This window comes from Seriola dumerili, unplaced genomic scaffold, assembly GCF_002260705.1.
Source record: "Seriola dumerili isolate Sdu_G_001 unplaced genomic scaffold, Sdu_1.0 BDQW01000019.1, whole genome shotgun sequence".
Classification (NCBI taxonomy): Eukaryota; Metazoa; Chordata; class Actinopteri; order Carangiformes; family Carangidae; genus Seriola; species Seriola dumerili.
This window is the reverse complement of record NW_019174274.1, coordinates 1,134,445-1,158,155: the sequence shown is the minus strand read 5'-3', so window position 1 is coordinate 1,158,155 and position 23,711 is coordinate 1,134,445. Positions and strand designations below refer to the sequence as shown.

At 40.7% G+C, this 23,711-nt stretch overlaps 2 protein-coding genes across 2 annotated transcripts in view; both read right to left on the bottom strand.

Moving 5' to 3' along the window:
- Positions 1-5,352: 5,352 nt before the first annotated feature.
- On the bottom strand, positions 5,353-7,176 carry LOC111233885. The gene is made up of 5 exons (XM_022761796.1): positions 6,956-7,176; positions 6,796-6,868; positions 6,441-6,565; positions 6,181-6,279; positions 5,353-5,541 (listed from the first exon to the last, which is right to left on the bottom strand). Exons 1-5 carry the CDS (start codon positions 7,118-7,120, stop codon positions 5,353-5,355), a joined length of 651 nt encoding a protein of 216 aa, XP_022617517.1. The 5' UTR covers positions 7,121-7,176.
- A 6,002-nt stretch (positions 7,177-13,178) lies between these two features.
- The window catches only part of ect2l (epithelial cell transforming 2 like), a 73,904-nt gene continuing 63,371 nt past the window's right edge, over positions 13,179-23,711 (bottom strand). The window contains exon 22 of the mRNA XM_022761642.1: positions 13,179-13,248. The gene's annotated coding sequence lies outside the window, so the exon portion shown is untranslated. The remainder of the gene's footprint in view (positions 13,249-23,711) is intronic.

The following is a 23,711-nucleotide window of genomic DNA, read 5'->3' as shown; positions in this document are numbered from 1 at the left end:
TTCATATCAGTAAGTAAATACGCAACCACAGCCAGCAGTGGGAAGTTTAGCTTAGCTTAGCATAAAGACTGGAAATAGGGGGAAACTGTTAGCCTGACTCTGTGTGAAGGTAAATAAATCTGCCTACCACGTCTCTAAAGCTCACTAATGAACATGCTATATCTTCTTCAGTTATATTGCACACACTGTACATATTACAGTTTGTTTGCGTACATATGCATTTATATATGTAGCTCTATATCATCCTTGTAAATATAATTTCATTATGGTTTAGCTCTACAAGAAAGAGAATAAGCACATTTTCCAAAAGATGTAATTATAGTTTTAAGATTCTTTAAGATTCATTTTATAAAATCAATGGATATTTGGATGGAAGTTTTCAGAAACAGTTTATACTTATAGGAATAAGAGCCTGGGCTTTTTCAAAGTGGTTTTGATGAAATACATACACCTTGTTACCTCCAATATTTGCCTGACCGCCTGACAACACTGTGTTCATGCCTGCACACTTCACCGCTCTACTTCCTATTATAAACTGATGGTGAAATTCTGTGGTGGATTATTCCTGTAATGTGATAATAATGCTCCCCGTGGAGAGCTTCCCTTTTCACCCTCGTCGAGAGAGGTCAGCAGGGAGTCATTGTGGGCGGATGCTTGTTTGACAAGAGGGTTTGGGGACTTGAACTATGCTGAAGATTGTTCTCCTTATACGTTCACTATCCACAAATTGCCTGTGCGTATGCAGGCATTGTCCAAATGTTTAGTCTAATGCATTTTATTTTTCATTTTGGTTCCCAAGCAGCTTCCTTCCTGTTCTCCTTTCCTGGTGGATGCTGTGCAACAGAACAAAACAAATGAGTTCAGTAACGACTGCTTTGCCATTTCTGCTCTCACTACTCTTACTTTTTCACCTCCAAATTATTCATGAATTTAGATATAGTTATTGCTTTCTACTTTTGCCAGTATTTTTCCAAAGCATCCACATTATTTCAGACCGTTTCCTCCGATGATTCAACCAAAGCTCTTTGGTGTCTGCGGTCATCTCAAACCACATCACAGAGACGCATCCTCTTGAGAAGTGCTCTCTCGGTTTGGGATTTAAGTGGAACTGGCGTAAGACCTGAGCAGCAGGATTCACACTTTGCCTCCACACTGAGATTTGGATGCATTCAGTGAGTGCAAACGTGTTCCAGCCTTCGCTAGACTTGGCGCGGCGGCTCATACATGTGTCACAGGCCTCACCTCCTCCGGTCTGAGCCCTCCCTCTAACTAATGTTCTTTTACAGGGTTTTCCTTGGCAGGGGAGTGGGGACCGTCTTGTTTCGGTGTCCAAGCTAAACAGAGAAATGTTACGGGGGAGGACAGATGGTCCGCGACGGCACGCAAGGAGTCTGACACTAAATAACTTTGTCACACCAAAGACAGTCTGCTGTTGTGCTCTTTAACCTCGTCACTAGTGCTTTAACAGATGTTATTCCTCTATTATAACATTTGCATCTTCATGTACAGTATTTCTACACTGTGGCATTGCTGCTTTTACTTCATCAGAGTGCTTCTTCCACAACTGCCCCTTTTCCACCTAAAATGCTGTGTGCACCACTATAAATAGCAAATATGGATCATTCTTCACTAACTCACTCAGGTTTCTTTTGCCCCCTGAGGCCATAAGATTTCTATCCACTGAAATTACGGTAAAAACATCGACCATCGTCCCACATCTTAATACATGTCTACCATGCACGGTATTGTCCTAACAATAACTGCACAACTATTTTACTGTATGATTTAATTCTAAAATATTTCATATCGGGCTGAAACTAATGATTATTTTCATTATGGATTAATCTGTTGGTTATTTTCTCAATTAAAAAGTCAGAAAGTAGTGAGACAGTAGTGAGTAGAGGTATTTTGCATTAAATTTGCTTAAATACCTATATTACAGTATGCCTTCAAACCAAAAACTACATTTTAGATATTACATGATGATGATGATGATGATGATGATGATGATATACACACGCTTGGCTTGGCTTGATTTAAAGGTGTTAAAAAGCCAAAAGGCACCGATATCCTCACTTCACCTTGTCATCTGATTCACCAGAATCACGTCATCAGCTGTTACAATATGTAAAAATCTACATATTTAGAAAGACTGAAAAGATATGCTGTGGAAGGTTAACATTCGTAGCACTGCCCCCTGGTGGTGGCTTACTATAAATGCATGCAAAGAAAGAGTAAAGGGGACAATTGATTATGTAGCATGCTGTAAATGTAGCAGTTATCAATACACAGTTAAATGTGAGCATTCCTATGGAAACCCAGCAGTTTTAGTCATATATAGTTACTTATAGGGCATCATTATACACTTGCAAGCACTTTATATACAAAAACTACACAATGATATGATGCCACTGATACAATAGCTGCTGTGTATGCCTATTCTGTAAAAAGGAAAAATATTAAGTGGTCACTTCGTAAGTGCCTAAATACAAAGGGAAGTATATCCAGCCACAAGGCAAAAGACGTGAGCAATTTGTATATAATCCATGACCCACAATTCCTTGGGCCAGGTCCCAGCTGTCTGCCTGGACTCCGTCCGTAAACAAGATCTGATTTCTGAAATTGACGTACTTGAGGTAACATTCCCATGCCTCGATTCTGAAAAGTAGTTCAGGGTTCCAGGTTTGGCAAACACAAGCAGAAGGACTTGGAGCCACGGAGAAGGAAACAGAAATAAGGCAGGAATAACAGAAAAGAAAAAAAAAAGAAAAGATTAACTCTCTGTAGCCAAAACTGAGCCCATTTTCAGAATAAACCCATTGCTCATGATACGTTTTTTTGGAGAGGTAAAGTGGCTTCATTAATATTAGACTATTAAACTTAATTGCAGGATATGGATCCACGATTCCCACCCTGTGCTTGTATTACTTTGGTCTTGGCTGGGTTGTTTTGCTTGACCATCAGACAAATATCTGTGTGTACCCATAGTTGTGAGGGAAAGAAGGGCAATCTCTAGTCAGGTTCTGGGGATTACACAGACTGAAAATGAGCCTCCCAGATTGCGGGAAAAGTCAAGGATCAAGGTGGAAAAATAGAACAGAACTTCTGCTGTGAAGTTAGATGTTACTCCAGCTGTCATGACTGCAGCCGTTTGTGGATCAAATCCTGGCAAATGACAGACAAATATGACCGTCAGTTCAAACTTAATTTGTAACCTAAGAAGGTGCCTCGAAACATTCCTTCTGTCAGCACAATTTTTTCCCACTACAGACTTGGACGGCGAACGTGGTGTGTTTGGTTTCTTCCCCGCTCAGACCGATTGATAGTTAATGTAAGATTAACAACGTTACACCCAAATTGCCACTGGGCTGTCCAAGAATTACTAGAGGGAAATTACGACGCTCGAGACTCATTTCCAACTGTGACAGTGAACGAGAGAGATGAGGTGTGATAAAACGTCTGCTGGCTCTGAGAGAAATTGGGTTTAGTTTAGGAAACGTCTCATAAACTCACATAATCAAAAATATTCTCTGCATTACCGCATGCTGATCTATGATTAGATTTGAATTACTAATCTACAGACACAGAAAAAAAACACGAGTAACATGGGCTCCAGGGGCTGATTTGTAAAAATAGAATGGAGGAAGTGACTTCCCTTTGAACCACAAATTAAAACACATCACATGTAATTCAGTTTGTCATGATGGTTTGGGCTTCAGGCCCTTGTGCTGACAAGTTTTCACTCTTCTGAGCTGTCCTGGAAGAAACATTAATCCTCAAGTCAGTTCTTATGCTGCTGCTCTGTAGCTGACTGACCTTTGACCTCTCTTCATAAACTGGGACATATATATATATTTTTTTAACATTACTTAAGCATAATTCCTCATGACTGCTGTAACATCATTCATAAGCCATGTTTGTGGTACACAGCTTAGCATAGGTTTCACACCAGTGAACACAAAGACCCATCTACTGTTGTGAAAGTTTATTTCTTGTACAAAAATAAAAAGGCAGACAGATCCTTACAATTAGACAAAACTATATACAACATTTCTAAAATCTCAAGGTCATGAAGCAAAATACTGGACGAGTCAAAATTTGACCTGATGATGGATGAAAAGCAAAGGACAAACCACAGGTGCAAATGTCATGGTGGTGCCAGGGTCGTCAGGATCACCAAAGGATTCAGCCAATGGAAACTACTGATATCTGTCTGAAATTTCATGGCAGTCCATCCAACATTGAGATATTTCAGTCTGGGGGAAAAAAAAAAAAAAAAAAAAAAAAACCTTCAACTCCTGCTTGCTATCCTCTTGGATCTTCTCAGACCAACGTTTTGTGCCTCCTCTCCAGCACCAGCTGGGGCCACAGGGTGGTTTGTTGCATCTTGTGGTTTCTCTGTAGGTTTTCCTTTTCTCCCCTTTCCTCGGTGTTTCACTCCTTTGGTCTTGATCTGCACCTCAAGAGCTTCATAGGCTTCCTGTGGAAACATACTGCTTAGTTAGAGTACCAGATGCAACTTTTTTTCTTCCCTCAGGACAATGTTTTGCAAGAGTTTAGACCAAAAATCAGTGGGTACAACAGATCAGATTCTCACCTCTTCTTGTGCAAGTTCAGACTTCAGGTCAGATAACTGGAACATTAACCTCTGTATCTTCAGCTGAAAGCAAAAAAAAAAAAAAAAAAAGTAAAAAATTATTTAAATTTAATAAAATATTTAGCAAATTGGAGCCGCTCTTACCTGTTCAGTGGCAATTTGTTTTTCAAGCCGCCGTCTCTCTTTAGTCGCATTCTTCCTTCTATCGCAGATGTTTTTTTTTTTTTTTTTTTTTTTTTTTTTAAAAAACCTTTTTTTTTTTTTTTTTTTAAAGAATCCATGTTAGTATTTGGTCCTGAATTTTCCATGGATGTTAAAAATAAATACCTACAGTGCAGCTGGACAATTGTCCACAGTAGTAAAGCTATTGAACACCTGCAACTGATGGAAAAGTGGAATCCTGGAGCCAATCAATAAGCAATCAGTGTTGTGAAGGGGACAGTGTGAAGTTTTGGGGCCTCTTTAGCTGTCAAGCTTTGTGTGTTTGAGCTTCTCCCACCAGCACATGAATGCACTGAAATAGAGGACTACACACCTGCTTATTCAAGGTATAAAAATAAAAGAAGAACTCAGCATAGCACCGTCTTTACAGGAATATCTACAGTAGACTAAAAGCACATGTTTGTGTGTTAGCAAAACAAAGTGAATAGTCTACTACCAGTGTAAACACTGGCATGATGCTTTCAAATGCAACACTGGCTAACTTCAGTGACTCAAAATGTGGCACACACTGCTTCACCTATGCAAGCTATTCATTACTTCTTTGCCAGCATCTTCTCCATCTGACTGAGTTCGGTCCTCTTCTCATCCATGGCCCTCTGGACTTGTTCTTTCATCATCATGGCCAGGAGAGCCTTGGCATCCAGGTCCATGAACTCGGCCGATGGCGATGTCATTTTGAGGACCACTTGTGCGCACTCCGTGAGCTCTTCACAGGATGGGAGCTGACGGACACAACAACCGATGCATCAGGATCAGCAGGATGAATTTTTGTTTTCTTTCCAACTATATTTCACATGTAAGGAACCTGCACACTTTTATTAGTATGTGCTATGTTTGAGAAACCGGCCATTCTGCAGGCTCAGTGGGCTTGTGTTTGAAGTTGTGGATCCAATCTACCTCTTAACCTTTGTTGGACGTTATCGCCTCTCTGGTTTTTTGTGAATTTCCACTGAGCGTTATCTAACAGACTGTAAATGCCAGAGGAATGATCGCAAAGGATCCATCATCTTCAGCTTCACATTTATAACTTTGTTGACCTTCCAGGGGAAAATAATGCCATTTTAGAGGCAATATAAAATGCTAGTAAAAATGCCTGTAACAGACACAGGCTTGAACATTGAGAGAAAGTTATTATGGTGGTAAAAAGGTCAGATGTGCCCTAGTAGCTATACAACTGCCTTTGAAGCCTCGAGTTAAGATTTTTTATTGCTAAACTTGCAGTGAAAAAATATGCTTGATTTCTTACTGAATAGTTGACGTTTTGAAGACAAGGATTTCACAAGATAAAAAGGGTAACTTGTCTGAGTTTTGTGATCTTCTCATCACCTTTCCTGCTTATTGTAATTCAAAGAGAGGCTCACCTTGTTGAGTTCAGCCTGTGCCATGTCCCTGGAAGCACACGCCTGCTCAAAGGCCATCGTTTCCTTTTGCAATGACCTCCGCACCTCTTCCAGCTCTCCCTGAGGGCAGTCACAATATCCACATTTCATCAGCAAACTGACATCTCAGTAAAAACAACAACAAAAAAAAAAAAAAACCTGTACACAAATGATCGCATTCACAGTGCAACTGAGGAACATGACTGTAATCAAGCAGCATGCAGTGAGAAGGCCAGAATTACCTCCAGTTTTTTAAGGCGCTCTTCTTCTTTCATCTTCATAATAAACTCCAAGTCACCTGCTGTCAGCTGATACCCCTTCATCCCTTTCAGCATGGAGTTTAGGTAACCAGTTTCCAAAGTACTTTCTGAACAAACAAGGAGAGAGAGAGGACAAAAACATCATGTGCAGGAAAACAACCTTGGAAGTAAAAGTGGTGCTTTACAAGCTTTCACATCATTTCAACACTGAACCCAAAATGTATGTTTTCAAGAACGTTTCTGTCCCTATGCGATTTGCGAGGAAGCTTAAAAGCAGCACAACCAACAAGGCAACTAAAGGGAGCAGACTATATTCTTTAGATCAATATTTTTGTACCTGTTCTTTTCTCAGGAGTGCTGACATCAAGCGTCCTGTTCAAGTCGTTGTATTGATCTCTGGCACCTGTCTGCTGATAAGAGGATAACAGATTTAATTCCATTCAAGTTAGGTACAGTTAAAGAGTGGCGGTGAAATAATGGACAATCTCTGAACGTACCGCCGTGTTCTCCTGTGGTTCCTCAAGACTTTCATCTGAATCTTCATCAAGATCCAGGCGTCTCTTTACATCTGACAGAGGAGTCCTTGGAAGCTGTTGGCCTGTTGGGATGCAATTCCTTCCAAGACTGCTGCCGCTCAGAATTTCATAATCTCTGGCTGACATGTCGGAGCTTGTCTCGACTTCAAAAAAGCAAAACGCTGCAGGTGCTGTACATGTAGGGCTCCGTTGTTTGTTTTCTTCACAGTCCCTTTCATTTCAACAGGTGGAGTGGCTGTGTTTTAATCACTGCTTCATCACGTGCGCACCTGTGGCTTAAAGTCAGGCGATTACTCCTTTTGACCAGTAGATGGCGACATGTTCTTTTAGTTTTGAAGCACAGGTCAAAATGGATGAAAGCAGTTTTTTAACTTGAGATAACACACAGCTCATTTTATATAAGGCCACCAAAGGCAGTCAAACTTTAGCATCATTTAAACAGCTGAAACTTAATGACTAATGCTTTAATTTTTAAAATAGAGGCTGCTTCTATTATACTAATTATACTACTAGACTGCTACTACTAATTTACTATTTATGTATTTTTAATACATTTTAATAATGTATTTTTAGATGAACAAAAATACATAAAGGGCAGTGGTGGAATTTGACTCAAGTATATTTACTCACGTACAATTTATACTTGCACTTAAATTACATATAATAATAATAATAATAATAATACTACTTTAGTGTATTGTAGAGGTAGATATTTTACTTCACCGTTATGTGACAGACTTGAGAGCTATAATTACTAGTTAACCTGCAGATTTAGATTTTACGTGAACAAAATATGATCTCTTATAAAATATTAGCATCTTAAAACTTTATCTTAACAGATTAAACTACTAAAGTATAAATTAAGTAAAGGTAAAGGATCCAAAAGACGTGTGCCTCCACTGCAAAAGGAATCACATTAAAACAGCCAGACACAGATACACCAGTAACAGTTTCACCGTCCCAGTTCTCTCATACAATGTTCAGACCTGCTTTAACCGCATGTGTCAGACACAGTGATAGGCAGGTGTGCAGGCAGACAGATGGATCCTGATACAAAATAGCCAGATAGCCAACCAAAACCCTGTCTATCTTTAAACTGGTGGTGTCACACTGCCAGTCCCACATGTTTTGTGGAGCTCCAGGAACTCCAGGAGGAGAGCGCTGAGTCGTAAATACCTCTGTTTTTAAACTGCCCGCTCCCATAATGCCGAGGCAGAGAGGAAGGAGGAAGAGGGTCAGAGAGTGTGTAAGATAAATCGGTGCTTTATGACACTGTCTTGGCAAAGAGGAGTGGAAAGTATTTGCATGGTTTTACATTGCGGCTAACAAATCATTCCTCAATAAAAATCAAATTCAAAATTACTTTTCTCATCTTCTTCATACCGACAATTCCTCTGTGGTGTAAGGATCTCTGTTTGCTGTGTATCTGTTATTTCAGTGGGAGGAAATATTAAACAGAGAATCCACTGTTACTTTCTGAAGACTTTACAGCAGTTTCCCTCCAGAAGAAGTAAAATGTCTGTTTGAAAGTGCTCTGGGTGACCTTAAAATCACTCATATTCTTGTAAGATTGAATGCAGGATTCATTCATCCAAAAAAGTTACCTGAAGTTAATCCAGCCAGTGATTATTTTTTACATCACGACCTCTTTGGGAAAAGAATTTCGCAATGTACAAATGTAATTTCCAGGAGACTGGCTCTACCAAACTTCCATTTACATCTAAATCCTCTCACACATCCTTCAGACCATCACATACTCTCTCTAAAAGCCTTGCACGCACATGCGGTGACATAAAACAAATCCACACTGGCCACTGTGACCCTGTAAAAGCTCTCCAGTGCCGATAGAAGTGTCCTGAAAGGCCATTTACAGCTGCTCCGACATGTAGCGTATTGAACAGGCCAAGCAGGCAGGTCGTAAAGGGACTGATAAAACAGCTCCCTGGTGGCTGTGGATGTAAGATAAAGGGAGGACTGGACAGGCACAGGTGCTCTGACTGACTGAGGGATAGAAAATAAGATAGAGGAGGATGGAGAGTTTTTGTTTTTTCTTTTTAACCCCCAAGAAACAACAGAAATGATGTAATTCACTGCAGTGTGGTGTGGAAAGACAGCATGAGCCTGTTGAAAGTGTTTGTGTCTGAGTCTTGGTTCACTGATGGAGCAAATTGTGACACATGTTGCTAATGAAAATCAGCTTCAGTGTCTTTATAATAATGTAGATGATTTGACTGGAGGTTTTTAGTTTTCACAACACGATTTAGGATTTAAGAAATCCAACTGACGACCGAGTGTCATCAAATACAAAATCAGATTGATCTCTGAAATTTGAGGAGTAATAATAAATCGCTGCAAAGAAGCAGAGGTCGACTGTATGTGAAAGTTTCCATTCCAAAGCTTTGTAGTTACATTGGATAATAATGCTGCCACAGGCAACGCATATACATTTACTGCAAGTGTGTATATGTATGTACTGTACAGAGTGGAGGGATGAGGATGAAAATGGTGAGTAAACTCACACTATCACAAATTTTCCTCAGCTGATGAAGACGACTGGCAAAATTATATATAATGGTCCAGAGTAATGTATGATGTGCACAGCTTCTTAACTTTGATTCATTTTTGTTAGTTGTACATATGTTATCATCTTTTCTTATAATCATTTTTTAATAAAAGACCCTCAAAGTAAAGAGGGAGATGACTGAATATGGTGGTGGATGAATAGAATGAGAGTAAAGTAACAGGATACTCAGCATGCACACATATGGCCACACACGTGTAATTTACATGTCAAAATCATAAACACACACACACACACACTCTCACAATCATCTGCGAGTGATGAGAGACGGCTAGTTGGAAACTTCTAGGCGTGCACTTTCTGTCGTGCCGCTCTCAGAGCTGTCACTGAGGTTAATTTTGTGATGTTTGTGATTAGTGACCAGTGTAAAGTTACTGCATGCCTGGGACCAGCCTGGGACTCATGCTCGCACTATAAAATGCATGGACTTGACTATAAGGTGTGTCTCCTGCATGTGTGTGTGTGTGCTTACATTTCCAATAACGTGCCCTCAATCATTTCTCTAATCTCAGGTCTCAGTCTGGTTTATATGCACATACTCCTGCTAGTATTTGAATGGTAGATTTTTGCATTTAAAACTGCAAATTCGTTTCCACACAAAAGTTCCTGCACGTAAAGTCTATGAGCTCGGGTTTGTTCATCTGCTTTTGAGTAGTAGTGAATGTATTTTTGACTGCGTTACATATGAAATTTCACCACACATGCATGCAGGTTCATTACATACATTACTTACATTACTTCACATGGCTTTTAAAATCCTTGACAGAGCTGCCAAATGAAATATATCAGCATAACATTTAGCATTCCCAAGCTGTAAACTGTATCCGCTAGTGGAGAGGTCTGTGCCAAAAGTGTGTAGAGAATCAAAACACTGAGGAGCTCATAGGGATGTGCACTAATTCAATATGTGTATGAATTTATATATTCATCATAAAGTTTGATTTTGGCTGTGTTAGACCACGTATTGTCAAAATACAATGTCAGTAACACAGTGGAAGACAAATATTTCTGTATTGCCTTGATTCATTTGGTGAGGAATAAAAATCACAGAGCAGATCATCCATAAATACCATCCATTCACAATATAATCAGTAGCACTTTACCAAATCCTCTTTATTCAGGGTTTGAAGAACACTTTCTTTTCCTGTGGCCATTTTCTCATCTTAAAAGCTCCATAAAAGTCAGCAGTGCTTTACCTTGGGAGCTCTCTTGAGGGCTTGAATAACTTTTATCTTTACTAGAATCCACTCTTAATGCGGTGGACGAGAGCTAAACTAGACATTAAATCCAGAATTTACTTGACATTGCACTGTACAAGGCTCATGATCACTGGTAGCTATAATAGATCTACAGCAGGAGCAGCATAGACTATAATCACATTTGGAGGACAACACATACACAGGAGCAGGCAGCTTTGCAAAACTTCATATACCATTTACTGCTTTCATTTGCTGATACAATGATACTCTCTGAATCGCGGTTTCATCCGTCTATTCGAGCTCATGACAATCATATCCAATATGTTTTTTTAACAGTGAGGCAAAATTTTTGTGTAGGTGTGTGCCCAATTTCAAAAGGCTGCAGCCAGAACAGCTGAGTCACTTCCCATATTCCACTGTAGGCTGAAAACCCCATGTTTATTTAGAAGTATCTCACATCATTTTCTCCTCACTGAATCATAACCCCACCTCCCCCTTCTACTCAACTAAGAGCTGGGAAACATTTCCCGTACCCATCTACTGTTCTGCACTCACTGCACATTTCATCTACACGCCTTAAATGTAAACTGATGTTAGGACATGGGTAATCCAGAGGGATTAGAAACTGTTAGAACTGATGGGAAAAGGGCAGAGACCTGCAGACAACTGCAACTGCTAGTCGATGAAAAGAGTAGTTGGACAAAAAATTAATTAGCAGCTACTTTCATAATCAAATACTCTTTTGTCATATATGAAAGTAAACTGAATATCTTTGAGTGGTGGACTAATTTAATTTAAAAACAAAGGAAGACATTTGAAGATGTTCTATTAACACATGTACGCATTTGTTCAAACGAACGTGTAAATGCAGTGACCAGAGCTGTACTGCGGGGTTGAAGTGAAAAGTCAAAAGTGAGCTTACTGCTCAAGAATTTGGTGGCTTCACTGCTTGAATATGCTGGGAAAATCCAGAGAGAATAAGTAGAAAAAACAAAACAAAAAAAACCAAAAAAAAAAACAGTATGAACTCAATTTTCTTTTCTCCAACAACTCTCATCAATGCATCAGGTGAAAAATGGTATGGAGGGAGTTTATAGCGTATAAAAGAGTAATTGTAAAGCACTCAGCATAGACTCTTAGCCCCCCCCCACCACCACACACACACCTGGGTAAATAAAGGTGAAAGAAAAGAGATTTGCCTGGGAAATTTATGGCAGCGTGTCAAAGGAGAGGAACCACTGACAGCTGGAGGACTCTGGCTGAGTCTTTACGCAATTCAGGTCACGCACCCACCCACCAATACACACACACACACACACACACACACACACACACACACACACACACACATAAACACACATTCACACATATCCACAGGTCAATCCTTATTCAGTTACCTTTTTTCTAATTTTCTTGTTCAGAAAGAAGCAGACGCTGAATGGAAAACCAATTCATTTAAAAGCAGTTTAATTCAGCTCTGTGTGCCATCTAAAGCCGAACAATGGCCATAATTCTATTACTGCTCTGACGTCTGGCGAGGGATTGCTGTGACTCAACTGTCTGTGACCCTCCTGCCTCAGACTGCATCAGAAAGTAACCCAGTTTTTAAACCAGCGGAGCGGTTGGCACTTAAAGTGTCAGGTATTTATTTTTGGTGCAACCTCTCCCCACTCCAAGGTGAAAAAAAAAAAATCACCTGAGGGGGCTTTGTTAAAGGGGAACACCACCGATTTTAAACATCACTGTAAGTCAACAGGGCTTGGACAGTACTACTGCATGATATGAGTAAAATGCGTGTGCTCTTTTAACATCAAGAATGATCCAAAACGACAGAACATGATCATGATGCATCACGTAGGCAATCACACGCATCAGATACATTTGTGTTTCAGATATAGCATGTTATGTGACACCCCCCACCCCTTACTCTTTCTCTCGTCAGGGACAGTCACAGACTCCCAAGGGCTCAGTCTTCTGTCAAGGGCCATATGGTACCGTCAGAGCCGTGTGTGTGTGTGTGTGTGTGTGTGTGTGTGCGTGTGTGTGTGTGTGGGTGTGGGGGTGTGTGGGGGTGTGTGTGTGCATGCATGCTGGAGAGGGAGGGCAGCCGTGGCTCAAGGTGTCAGAAGGGAGGGTGGTTTAAATTTAACTGCAACAGGGCTGATATCTGCATGGCAGGTCCTGTGTCTCCCCCTCTGCTCTCTCTCTCCCTCTCTCACACACACACGCACACACACACACACACACACCGTCTGTCTTCACAATCCCCAGCCACAGACATCATCTCACACACACACACACACACACATACACACACACACACACACACACACACACACATACATACACAGCAGCAGCTCCCCTCAGTCTGTCAGGAGACGCTCCTCTTCCTCTTCTCCTCTTCCACCTATCAGACCACCTGGATTGTACAAGGCCAGCTGAGGACGCGACGGAGGAGAGAAAAGGGACACTCACTGTCGGGAAGGAGAGCAGAGCGCAAAATTCACACTGAGGATAACGCTTCATCTGAGCCGGCAGGCTGAAGGCACAGCCAGTGGCACTGCAGAGGCACAACAGCACAGTGGGCTAAAGCTTCGCTGCGAGAGGTAAGACTGGAGCTTGGCTGTGTGTGTGTGAGTGTGTGTGTCAGGGCATGTGTGCGCTTAAACCCTGACTGACACAATATTCATCTCTTCGCAAACATGTCAATGCAGGGGTTGCATGCCAATGTGCGGGGGCTCTCAATTTCCTGATCAATGTAGAAATCGAATAATACTGAAATCCTTGGCAAATGCAAAATGATATATGCAATGGATTTGGAATATTTCTTTTAAAATAATCACTGCTGTGTAGCCTGGTATCATAAATGTTTTGAATACTGCTATTAATTAATAATGCATTTCATGAAAAAGTTTTCATTATTCTGCAAAGATACAGCTAATTGTTATTTACAAAAGCTTAGATCGCAGATGCACAGAAAATGTCTAACTTGAGTGAACACTTAGAGAGTGGGACCTAATCTGCATTGTGGCAGCTTTTCTGCAAGATTGTTGCTAATTAGACAGATATAGGGATTAGAGGGCAGAGGAGAGAGACGACCGGAGGCTCTTGGGGGGTCAGGGGATGTCTGCCGATCTTCATTTAATCTAATTGGATTGAATTTATGTGGCCAAGAGACAAAAGATCTAAACTATTTGATTTTGATTGCAGTGATAGAGATTTAATTGTCCTTTATTTGCAGTAAATCACCTACGCTTTACAATTCAATTTGCTGATGAGGGCAAAACACGATATCGCCCCGGAGGTGGTAAGGCGCCCCGTTGTCAATTTGCCCACCACATCAAAGCCGCGGTGATAATTCATCCGCTCCTGTGCAGTGATACTATCTCGAGCGCACGCTGGCGTTACCTGATGGGTCGCGCTGGTTGCAGCCGGGGAATTTCTAAAGGGCAGCGTGTCCATGAGAACCCTCAACAGTATCTAAGTGCAGGGTGGACGGTTGAGGGAGGAGAGGGGGTCGAATTACCGGGCCTGCACTCATGTCTCAGTTTGGAAACATACTGAGAGGAGTGGCAGAGGGAGACAACAGTCAAATGTCAGGCCAATAAAGCATTTTCACTTGAGCTGCGTTTAACTCAGACACACACATTATTATTATTATTATTATCATTTTCCACTCTGGTTTAAAAAAATGCCAGAGCTATTATCTGGTGCTCAGACAGGATGTCCTGTGCTGGCATCTATAGTTTGATGACGTGTTGGTATGTGGTGGACAGCAGAGTAAAAGGAAGATGTTACCAAGAAGATGATTAGTGTGGCTCTCAGCAGCATGCATTATGGTTATGAATAAAAGCTTATGCTTGCATTTATAGCTATAGCATAGATTTTGGGCTGAAGAGGTCACCTTGGGCTTCGGGAAGTAGTTGGTCTTTTTCCACTCTTTTTTCTGACATTAAATACACAAATCAACAGGTTTTGAAACATTTCCCCTAAGACTCCCACAAACCTCCCTCCTGTGAGTAAATATTTGGGCTGACAGAAGGACACCCCAGCACGCTCCAGATGCAGCTTGGGATTTGGCATGCGACTAGAAGTAACAGGTTAATCTGTTTAAGCACGTACGATAGCGGGACGGAGAGCCACGGCCTTCTGGCTCTGCTAATCTGCCGTAAGACAACAAGGAGGTGAAAGGCCAACAGATTGATCAGCAAGTTTAGGGTGAATGGTGATTGTAGGGTCATGAGAGTTGACGTGGGGTTTGACCGTTTCATGAGATGTGCTGCTCGCGGCAGTGAATGTAAAATGTGATGGGAATGCGTTTCTAATCTTTGCACACGATTAATCCAGTTTTAGATGAAGCTCATATGATTTCTAGAAAATGAGCAGCCACATAAACATTTATCACATCTTGATCACTGGTGCACGCAATCCTTAAACACTCTTTGACTGAACTAGTAACAACTCAAGACAAATAGCATGCAATCTCTGTCGACGCATCACTGTTAGACACTTCACACTGCACTACAGCAAATGATGATATCTTAATAATATTTAGCCTTTTTCTGCAGCGGAGCACCTTGCCGCACCTTCTCTTTCAGGATGATTGACAGTTTGAGGGTAGTGGGGCAGAGATCATTAAACAAGACACGCATGAAGGCAACCCTCCTTGCACCTTGAGCTTCACCAGCTGTAGGTGGGATTAGACGGCCCGACTTGGAGGCTTTATTGAAGGCGTTTAATTCATCATCAATGGGGAGAGCTTGGTGGTGTATTCCACGCCAGGATGAGAGTGCGAGTGTGAAAGAGTTGAAGCAAATCTCTTCTTGATTAACCCTTAAAATCAGATCAAAGACGCGTGCGGTTTGACCTTAATTCTTTTTTCATCCTCCTGGATTTTGACTAAGTTTCAAGCAGTTTCCTAGAAAATAAAACACTGACTGAATTTTGAGACTTCAAGGTTGGATTAACAGAGCTTATTGTTCTCATACTCCCATCATATCTTTACACAGCACCCAGTCACATAATATGAAGAGACTACAAAAGGCCAGCTGAAGTGTCCTTGAGCAGGACCCTGAAAACACTGATGCCAAGAGAAAAGTCACGCAATCAATAAAGTAATGCAACTTGGTTCAAGGGAATCAGAATTCCTGAGCCGTCTCTCCCTGAGTGGATGACATCAGCTGTGTGAGCTGCGACCAGAGTAATGAATTGCATCATATTCTAAATTGTTCATTTAAAATAGATGCTCTTATTTCCATTCGGCCATCATCAAATTATCTGGAGCTAATGTTATTTTATGATTGAAAGTAGCTGAACTTAATTCATTTGTAGAAAAGGAGGAGATGAGGAATTTCAAGGACATGTAGCAGAGACTGTACCTTTACCTGCTGCAAACTCCACTGAATACATAACCAACACGACACATGACTTCATTTGTAGACAAATACTTTTATTATCTACTGTATCTTATTAAATGCTAATTTACAAAAAACTAAATCAGAATAACTTTTACTTAAAAACATCATCATGCAGATGCCACCGGCTTGATTTAGTTTAAATCCGGAGGAATGACGCACGTTTGTACTGTCTTCACATCTACAGTTACAATTTTGAACCTCAGATCAATGATGCGTTGTTGTTGACCGACAAAGAGTCTGTTATGTGTGTCCTTGAGGTTTAAATAAATCATACATTCTTTATGTCCATACTTGGTTCCCAGCAATCATCTTATTCACTGCCATTCTTGCCTTGCTACAATCACCAACTGTCAGTCAGCTGAATAGCATGAAGCCCAGATGTGAATTGTGGTTCACACTTGTAAGAATATTTCTCTGTGGTCAAAAACTCCACGTGGTACCTCGAGGGTTCCCTATACTTCAAACAAAGTGCCTGTGGACTGTATGAATGCCTTTGAGGAAACAGCTAAGGGAACACTTTTGCCTGCAGACATGGTCGGACAAAATGTTTCAAGCAGACCAAAAGATTCGCTTCCTCAGTTGAGTTTAGTGTAGATTAGTTCGGTTGTAGCGTCGAAGCAGCGAGTGGTTGAAGTGGGGTCGACCAGTACAAGAAGAGCGGGGATGGAGGTGCCACATGGTGTTTGGCTACAGGAACAGTGACTTGTTTAAATCGCGGGGATCCTGTTTCTCTCACAGAATACCAACCGCTCAGGGCTCTGGGAAAAGAGCACTATATATACCAAGAGAGAAACACCAATGTTGTCCAACATGAGTCTCTATCCCTCACAGCCTGACCTGCAGCCTGCTGCTGTCAAGTGAAATCAAAATAAATCAGCTGAGATCAGTTTGTACAGGGGGGTGGGCACTGAAAGATCAGCTGGATGGTGCTTTCGCAGAAGCTGTTCCCATTTGAGCAATTGAAGACGTACAAACAGAGGCGGCGCAGGGACAGATGATATAAACAGGGGAAAGTCTATATCGGGAAGAACGGCTAATAGCAAGTGTAGAAAGGGATAGTTTTCAAAAAAATCAGTGTCAGCTCAACCTGTTTCCTCGGGATGTTACACCTTTATGTGTCATTTGATAAAACACACATTATCGTTCTGTTGCATTTCACTAGTGACACCTCACTTCAGCAGAGCCTTTTCTCCTGGTGTATCACTCCAGAAACAACTTGACTTCAGGTGCATGAATAATTCACATCTATAACTTTAAGCCTGTGCTGGGCCGAGCGGTTAGTGTGATTTGCTGCAGCAGACACAGTCACTGCTCATCTCTGTGGAAGTGTAAAAGTGAGTAATGCTTGTGGTGCATCAGTACACCATGAAGCATTAGTGATGGATGGCTGCCTGCGCTGCATTAAAAACCCCCAGCAGGGGGCTGACAGCTGGAGGCTCTGATTTTATGTGTGAAAATGCAAAAGGTACAAAGCTGCACTAGCTTTGAAGTTTACTTTTATCCATTGCATATTTTAATAACTTTGTTGGACAACCAAATAATTTTTTAGCTGAGAAACGTTTTTGTAAATTTGGAGAATCAGTTCTTCTCGCATCAATTTTTTAACGTGTGAAATGAGGTTCTGGATTTACTCTCCTCATTCCCCACACGACACACATTACACACTGTGACAAGAAAAACAAAAAAAAAAGGGAGAGCCAGAGGGAGAATATCAGAAGCAGAACAAATAAAAAGGGTTTTGTGATCCTCGTGAGACTGTTCTGCATCACAACTAGAAAGAAGATGGTGCAAGCCTGCGTCATGTCTGTGACGGCCACGGCTGTAATGACAGGAAACGATGATGCCTTATAAAACAAGTATGATCTGCCTTTGAAGGTCAGACTTACTTAACGAGTTTCTTGAAAATCTCATGAAAATAAGAGCAGCAGTTTTAATATTTGGAAAAGCCAATCTAAGACTACTAACGCAAGGTCCTGGTGAGACAATAACATGATACTTTGCGTCTCCAAAACTGAATCCTCCAACAAAGAATCAATCACACTAACAGTTAATGGGAAGGAAAACTGTCCATACTGCATTATTACTCATCAAAAAACCTTTTGGAAACACAGCATGACACCTGACTGACTCACTGAAACTCAAATTATAAAGAAACAACTGGCCATCAGAAACATTTACCACCAGAATAGATTTTTAACCCTGGCTGTCTTTTTCACTTCCTGATGCTATTACTGTTGGTCATCTACATTGCTTGGATTTGTCGGTGCGTCATCACCTTTACTTTATTTAGTGCCTATGTTCTATGTTAAATATACAACAAGGGTCCACTGAACTAAGTTTCCACTGCGAGATGTTTGACAGGGCCAACGCTTTCCATCATGCAGCAGAAACTCATGTGGATGATGATGTCCGACGCCGCTGTCAGACAGATTATCATGTAATTCTGTGGAGCTGTTGGCAAAATCTTGGATGGGGGGTAAAGTCATCTAACGTAACAATGTTAGAATGTAAAGTATCAACAGGTCGCATGTTATTATTATCTTCCTACTGCACTAGATATTAATACTACAAGCTAAATTTGAAACCAAGCAAAGAGTAGCTTGTTCTTCATGGGTACAGCTTAGCTTAGCTTAGCTTGCTTTGTAGCCATACGTTACGTAAACAAAATCTTTACAGAGCTCTGTACCATCTCACTTCTCACTGCTATTTCTGCATTATATTCCCACCAGGGACTCGGCTTTGGCTGTGAAATTCTCGGCATATGTAACATGATTGGATAAAGCGACACAGGTGGCAGCCTGGTGCTAAATATGCACCGCGGGGAAAAAAAAAAAACACACACACACACCAAGGAACCCCGCTGCAAACACTCCTCTTTGAGCTAAAGCCTCCATTGTTTCCCCTCTCTGTTTGCTGTTGCTATAGAAATGGACTCGAATGACATTAGAGGGCTTAACATGGCTCTGGTACTCTTGCATTTACTAAATGACAGGGTCAATTATCGGGCTATTTTCTGATGACCCACTAACATTTTCCCTGCTCCCTCTTATTTAAGAGAAGTGAGGCATGCTGACAGAGGAGAGGACAGGACAAGAGTGTTACAGAGGCGAAAAATGTCACTGCCACACCCTGTGACAGTTAACTTACTCACTTTAGCCTGGACGACACCACTCAGGTTTGTCTTAAATGGGCATGATTTGTACAGTGTGTGTTTGGCAGCACTGCTGCAGTGTCAGTGTGGGACGAGGGCCACAGTGTCCCATAGTGTCGATGAGGTTGATGGGGGGCACATTACACCCATCTGCAAGGATGACTCATGAGCAGTGCAGTGGGCCAGAGCCACAATAGTGCCTCAGAGTTTGGTGTCCAAGTTGTGAAGGAGGAAGTGTGGCTTTGGGCAGCTCATCTTTTCATTTCAAAACAACCTTGTATCATCTCTTTAGCGGTTTTCTTTCTACCTAACTCGGGGGTTTGCAGAGACGTTTATGCACAATACGTTACGTAATCTAGATACAAAGACTAACACGACTGTTCTCTTCTGTGCAAAAACACTTGTCAAAATTGCAATAATTCTGAAGTAGCTGACTTGAAGGATGTTGACGTACACTCTGCAGCAATGACTCATGCTTTAACTCGGTACAAAACAATGCACCGATACTCAGCCAGAAAACAGAATCGCAGCACACTGATGTTTTCAAAAAGAAAACATGACTCAGCTCACTGAGAAAAGCTGGTTTGCTGCTTGGAAGCAGCACAGCAACTGAATATTAAGAAAGCTAGAGAAAGAGCCAGAGAACTGCAGTTTTATCCTCGACTTTCACATGTTGGGGTTACTTTGGGATAAACTCTATCTTATGCTATAGACAATGTACCAGGGCAATGCTTTGCTAATAGTTGATAGTCCTACTCATTCAGGAATTCTTTCTACTATTAGGCTTCGGTCTAAAACCAGTTTTGGACACAACTAATATTACAGGAGGAGATGGGTAATAAAAAGTGACCCCCAGTAAGTTGATGCATTGCAGCCATTGGCAAATTATAAGAGCTGGTTCTGTGATAGAATTATGAAATAAATAACTAAATTATTTAAGAGTGATTTAATTTTCAACACATTTCCAACTACTTAAATGTTCCTTTCTGAATGCCAGTTAATAGCCCAACCAAAATCACCTGTAAGATGACATTGTCGAGCTTGTGAGGACTCGATCTACCAAGTCATTGAAATCCATCCCTACCTCTTCAGATGTCATGAGCTGATGAAGCAGGAAACTGGAGCTATCATTATTAGTGGGGTGGGGGGTTAAAGTCCCTGACCTGTGCAGGTAATATTGAAATCACCACACCTCCTCTAGAGAAATTCATATGCTGCTAGATAAGATCTTCATCGTATGCCAAGAAGATGCTTGAGGACTTTGTGGATGCACAAATGCCACATCTACCTGTTTGTTTGTAAATCAGAGACAGTCCACTTAATTGATTTGCGTCATCCTGGAGACAATGGGACTCAATACGCTGACATAAAGTCGATGCTCTAATTACAGCTGAGACATTTGACTTGTAAATAGCCCAAGGTGTGAATCATTGGACAGCTTATTGAGGAGGTTGCTGGGGAACTGATGGAAGGATGAAAGGAACCAAAGACGAGTCTGCACAAAATTAAGCATATTATACTATAAAGTATAATATGTATGAAACAATAGAATAAATAGACCAGGGGAGCAAATCATCTATTCAGACATGATACAACGAACAACAAAAGTTTAAAGACAAAAATGTCATCAGGGGATAAAGATGTGACTACAAAATACACAATTCATACACATACATTATGTGCGCATCACATTTTCACAAGATGTAAATGTGTTCGTGGCTGCAGGCGAAGAGACTCAGGCCTCTCCTGAACACTGTGCTCACATAACTACTGTTAAAGTGACAGCTTTGAATTCCCCCCCATTTAAGTTTATTTAAGTACTTCATTTTGGAATACAGGAAAAATATGCAGCATCTCAATTACAAGGCTTCACTGCTGACTGTGGAAAGTACCTGGAGCACCTGATAAATGAAACCTTGGCCCGCTGAAGGGTGAATGCAGCAGACAACAGTGCAGTTCCTCAGCAGGATGTGGACCAGCACCACTAGGCAGTTTTTGCCTTCTCCTTACTTCTACGGTGCAGGGGATTGGATGACCTCTAATTTTAGCCCGGGGGTGTGTTGACTGCTGGACAGTTTGGATTACAGGCAAAAAAGGAGGGCATACAAGTCATTAGCTCTGGAGATAATGAGGAATATCAAAAATATTTCTGCCTCATTTATGACTTGATATTTTTCTCTCATGCCTCTGAGAGTGACCGTCACTGATAATGATCATCTGAACTCAAGCTCAGGCACATAATGTGATGTACATAAGACTATTCTTACTGGTTTAAATGTATGCTTACATGCTCACAATGACAATGCTAACATGCTGCTCAGCAGGTATAATGTTTACATCTTGGTTTAGCATGTTGGCATGCGAACAGGGCTGCCACTAACAATTATTGTAATTATCAATAAATGCACTTATGATTTTCTCACTTAATTAGTTTGTTAACTAATTGGTTGTTTGGTCTTTAGTTTTTTTCCAAAGTAGCAAAATATTCAGCTTCCAATAATATAAAATAAAAGCAAAATTTTATAGCACTGTAAAATGTAAAAGGTTATATTCTATAAAAGACAGTAATCAGATTATATTCTTGAATTCATGTTATCTAGAGAATTACACGCTTTGAGCTAATACATGAATCAGTGGTAGCTTGACTGACACTTAAAAGGCAACCTGTTCAACAGAGTTAATCTTTCAGTAAGAGGCAGTATGTGTGTATGTGCTGAGGGCAAAGTGACAGCATGTGGACCAGCTGATGGATGCTATGACCCAGTAATCTTCTACTGTCAATCCTCTGTCACTACACAGATGGATGGACAGACTGGGAGCGTACCGGTGAATGAATGAGTGCCCGCTGATGCCAATTTTTTTTCATTTTTTTGAGCGGTTTGTTGTCTATTTTTTCCTATTTGTTTCTTTTTCATTTTTTTCTTTCCCCATCCCTGGTTTTTCAACTAGATGCTCTTTTACCTTACACATCATTCGGTTTTATTTTTACAAAATATAATAGAAAACTGAATGAAGGAGAGCAGATAATTGCTAGTAATCTATGTCAATGCTTGAGTGGCTTTGCAATTAGTGAAAGGCCAGAGATTAAAGCTGAACAGACACTCAAATATAATAATTTCTAAAGGTGGTGAGACAAATGAACACGTTTAAATGACTTCTCATGAAGCTAAAGAAGCAATTACTACAGACAAAGTGACAGCCTGCTGACCAGCTGATGAACCCTTTGACTCTCTAATCTGCCGTCAGTCCTCTGTCCTGGGGCTAAACCACAAAATCTTGGGTCCACGTTACTTTAAACCAGTGGGGTCTGCTGCATGAAATGAGAGGGATGCGCATGTTTTCATCCGAGCAAAACGCCACGCAAGGTAATTATTCAGATAAATTATGCCTGGTGGAAGTTATGTTACTGATTAAAAAGCCATTGCTCTCTTTCAATTGCGACAGTAAGATGATCTAAAAACACAACATAAACATCCAGTTCCTTATAGTTATTTGACAACACAAGCTGCCTGCAGGCCACAAATATAATGATGCATTTAACATACAGTAAAGAGCAAAACACACCCACATCACATTCCCATAACAGAAAGAAATTACTCAGGTAATTAAGAAAACATAAAACAAAAGCACAGCAGCAAAACTAAGCCCCCGACTATGTGACGAATGTATCAAAACAAGCGAATGGCAAATTAGTGTCCTACTTTGGAAGAAAACTGTGGGAAATGTTAGTTTATTTATTTCTCGGTTCCTCATTTACTATACAATACAGGTGTATATGATGTACCTGCAATTCAGGAAAAAGAACATAGACATTACTGATGAAACTGCACAACATCATCCTTAAAGCTCCAAAACGCCACTCCCAAAAATAAAAAAGCGCTGCCCTCTGCTGGCTGAACAGACCCATGGAGCCTCTGAATAACATATACCAGCTTTAAAAAACACTGCCATATACTAAAGTAAAAAATAATGGCAGTACTTGTGTTAAAAATTAAATAACTGTCCAATGTGTTTAATCTGGTAATAGTCTTGTTTATGTGTTAATGAGAATAATTTAAGATTTAATTGCATTTTGGTAATTTGGAAAAATATAATCAAAATTTCAAAAATAGACAAAATACCTGCTTTGAAACTAGAAAACAAAACAGAAATGAAATACTGTATAATACAACAGTATAAAAGTGGTACTGATACTGGTAAAAAGTAGAAACAGAAAATAGAAAAGTAGTAATTTTGGTAATCAGCCGCAAACCTCCTGAAATCAACACCAGATCAATTCTTCTGCTCAATATTCCTGCAGTAAAGCACCTAGATGATTTACATTATTGGCAAAAATGCCTCAAAATCCAGCATGTCTAACTTAAGTAGC

Bases quoted from the DNA above. Each gene is read 5' to 3' on its own strand.
- LOC111233885 (XM_022761796.1), bottom strand. From the start codon at position 7,120: ATGTCAGCCAGAGATTATGAAATTCTGAGCGGCAGCAGTCTTGGAAGG. The intron at 6,280-6,440 runs GTAATTCTGGCC...GACTGCCCTCAG, and splicing joins AGCGCCTTAAAAAACTGGAG to GGAGAGCTGGAAGAGGTGCG. The intron at 5,542-6,180 runs GTGAGCCTCTCT...TGTGTCCGTCAG, and splicing joins CACAGGCTGAACTCAACAAG to CTCCCATCCTGTGAAGAGCT.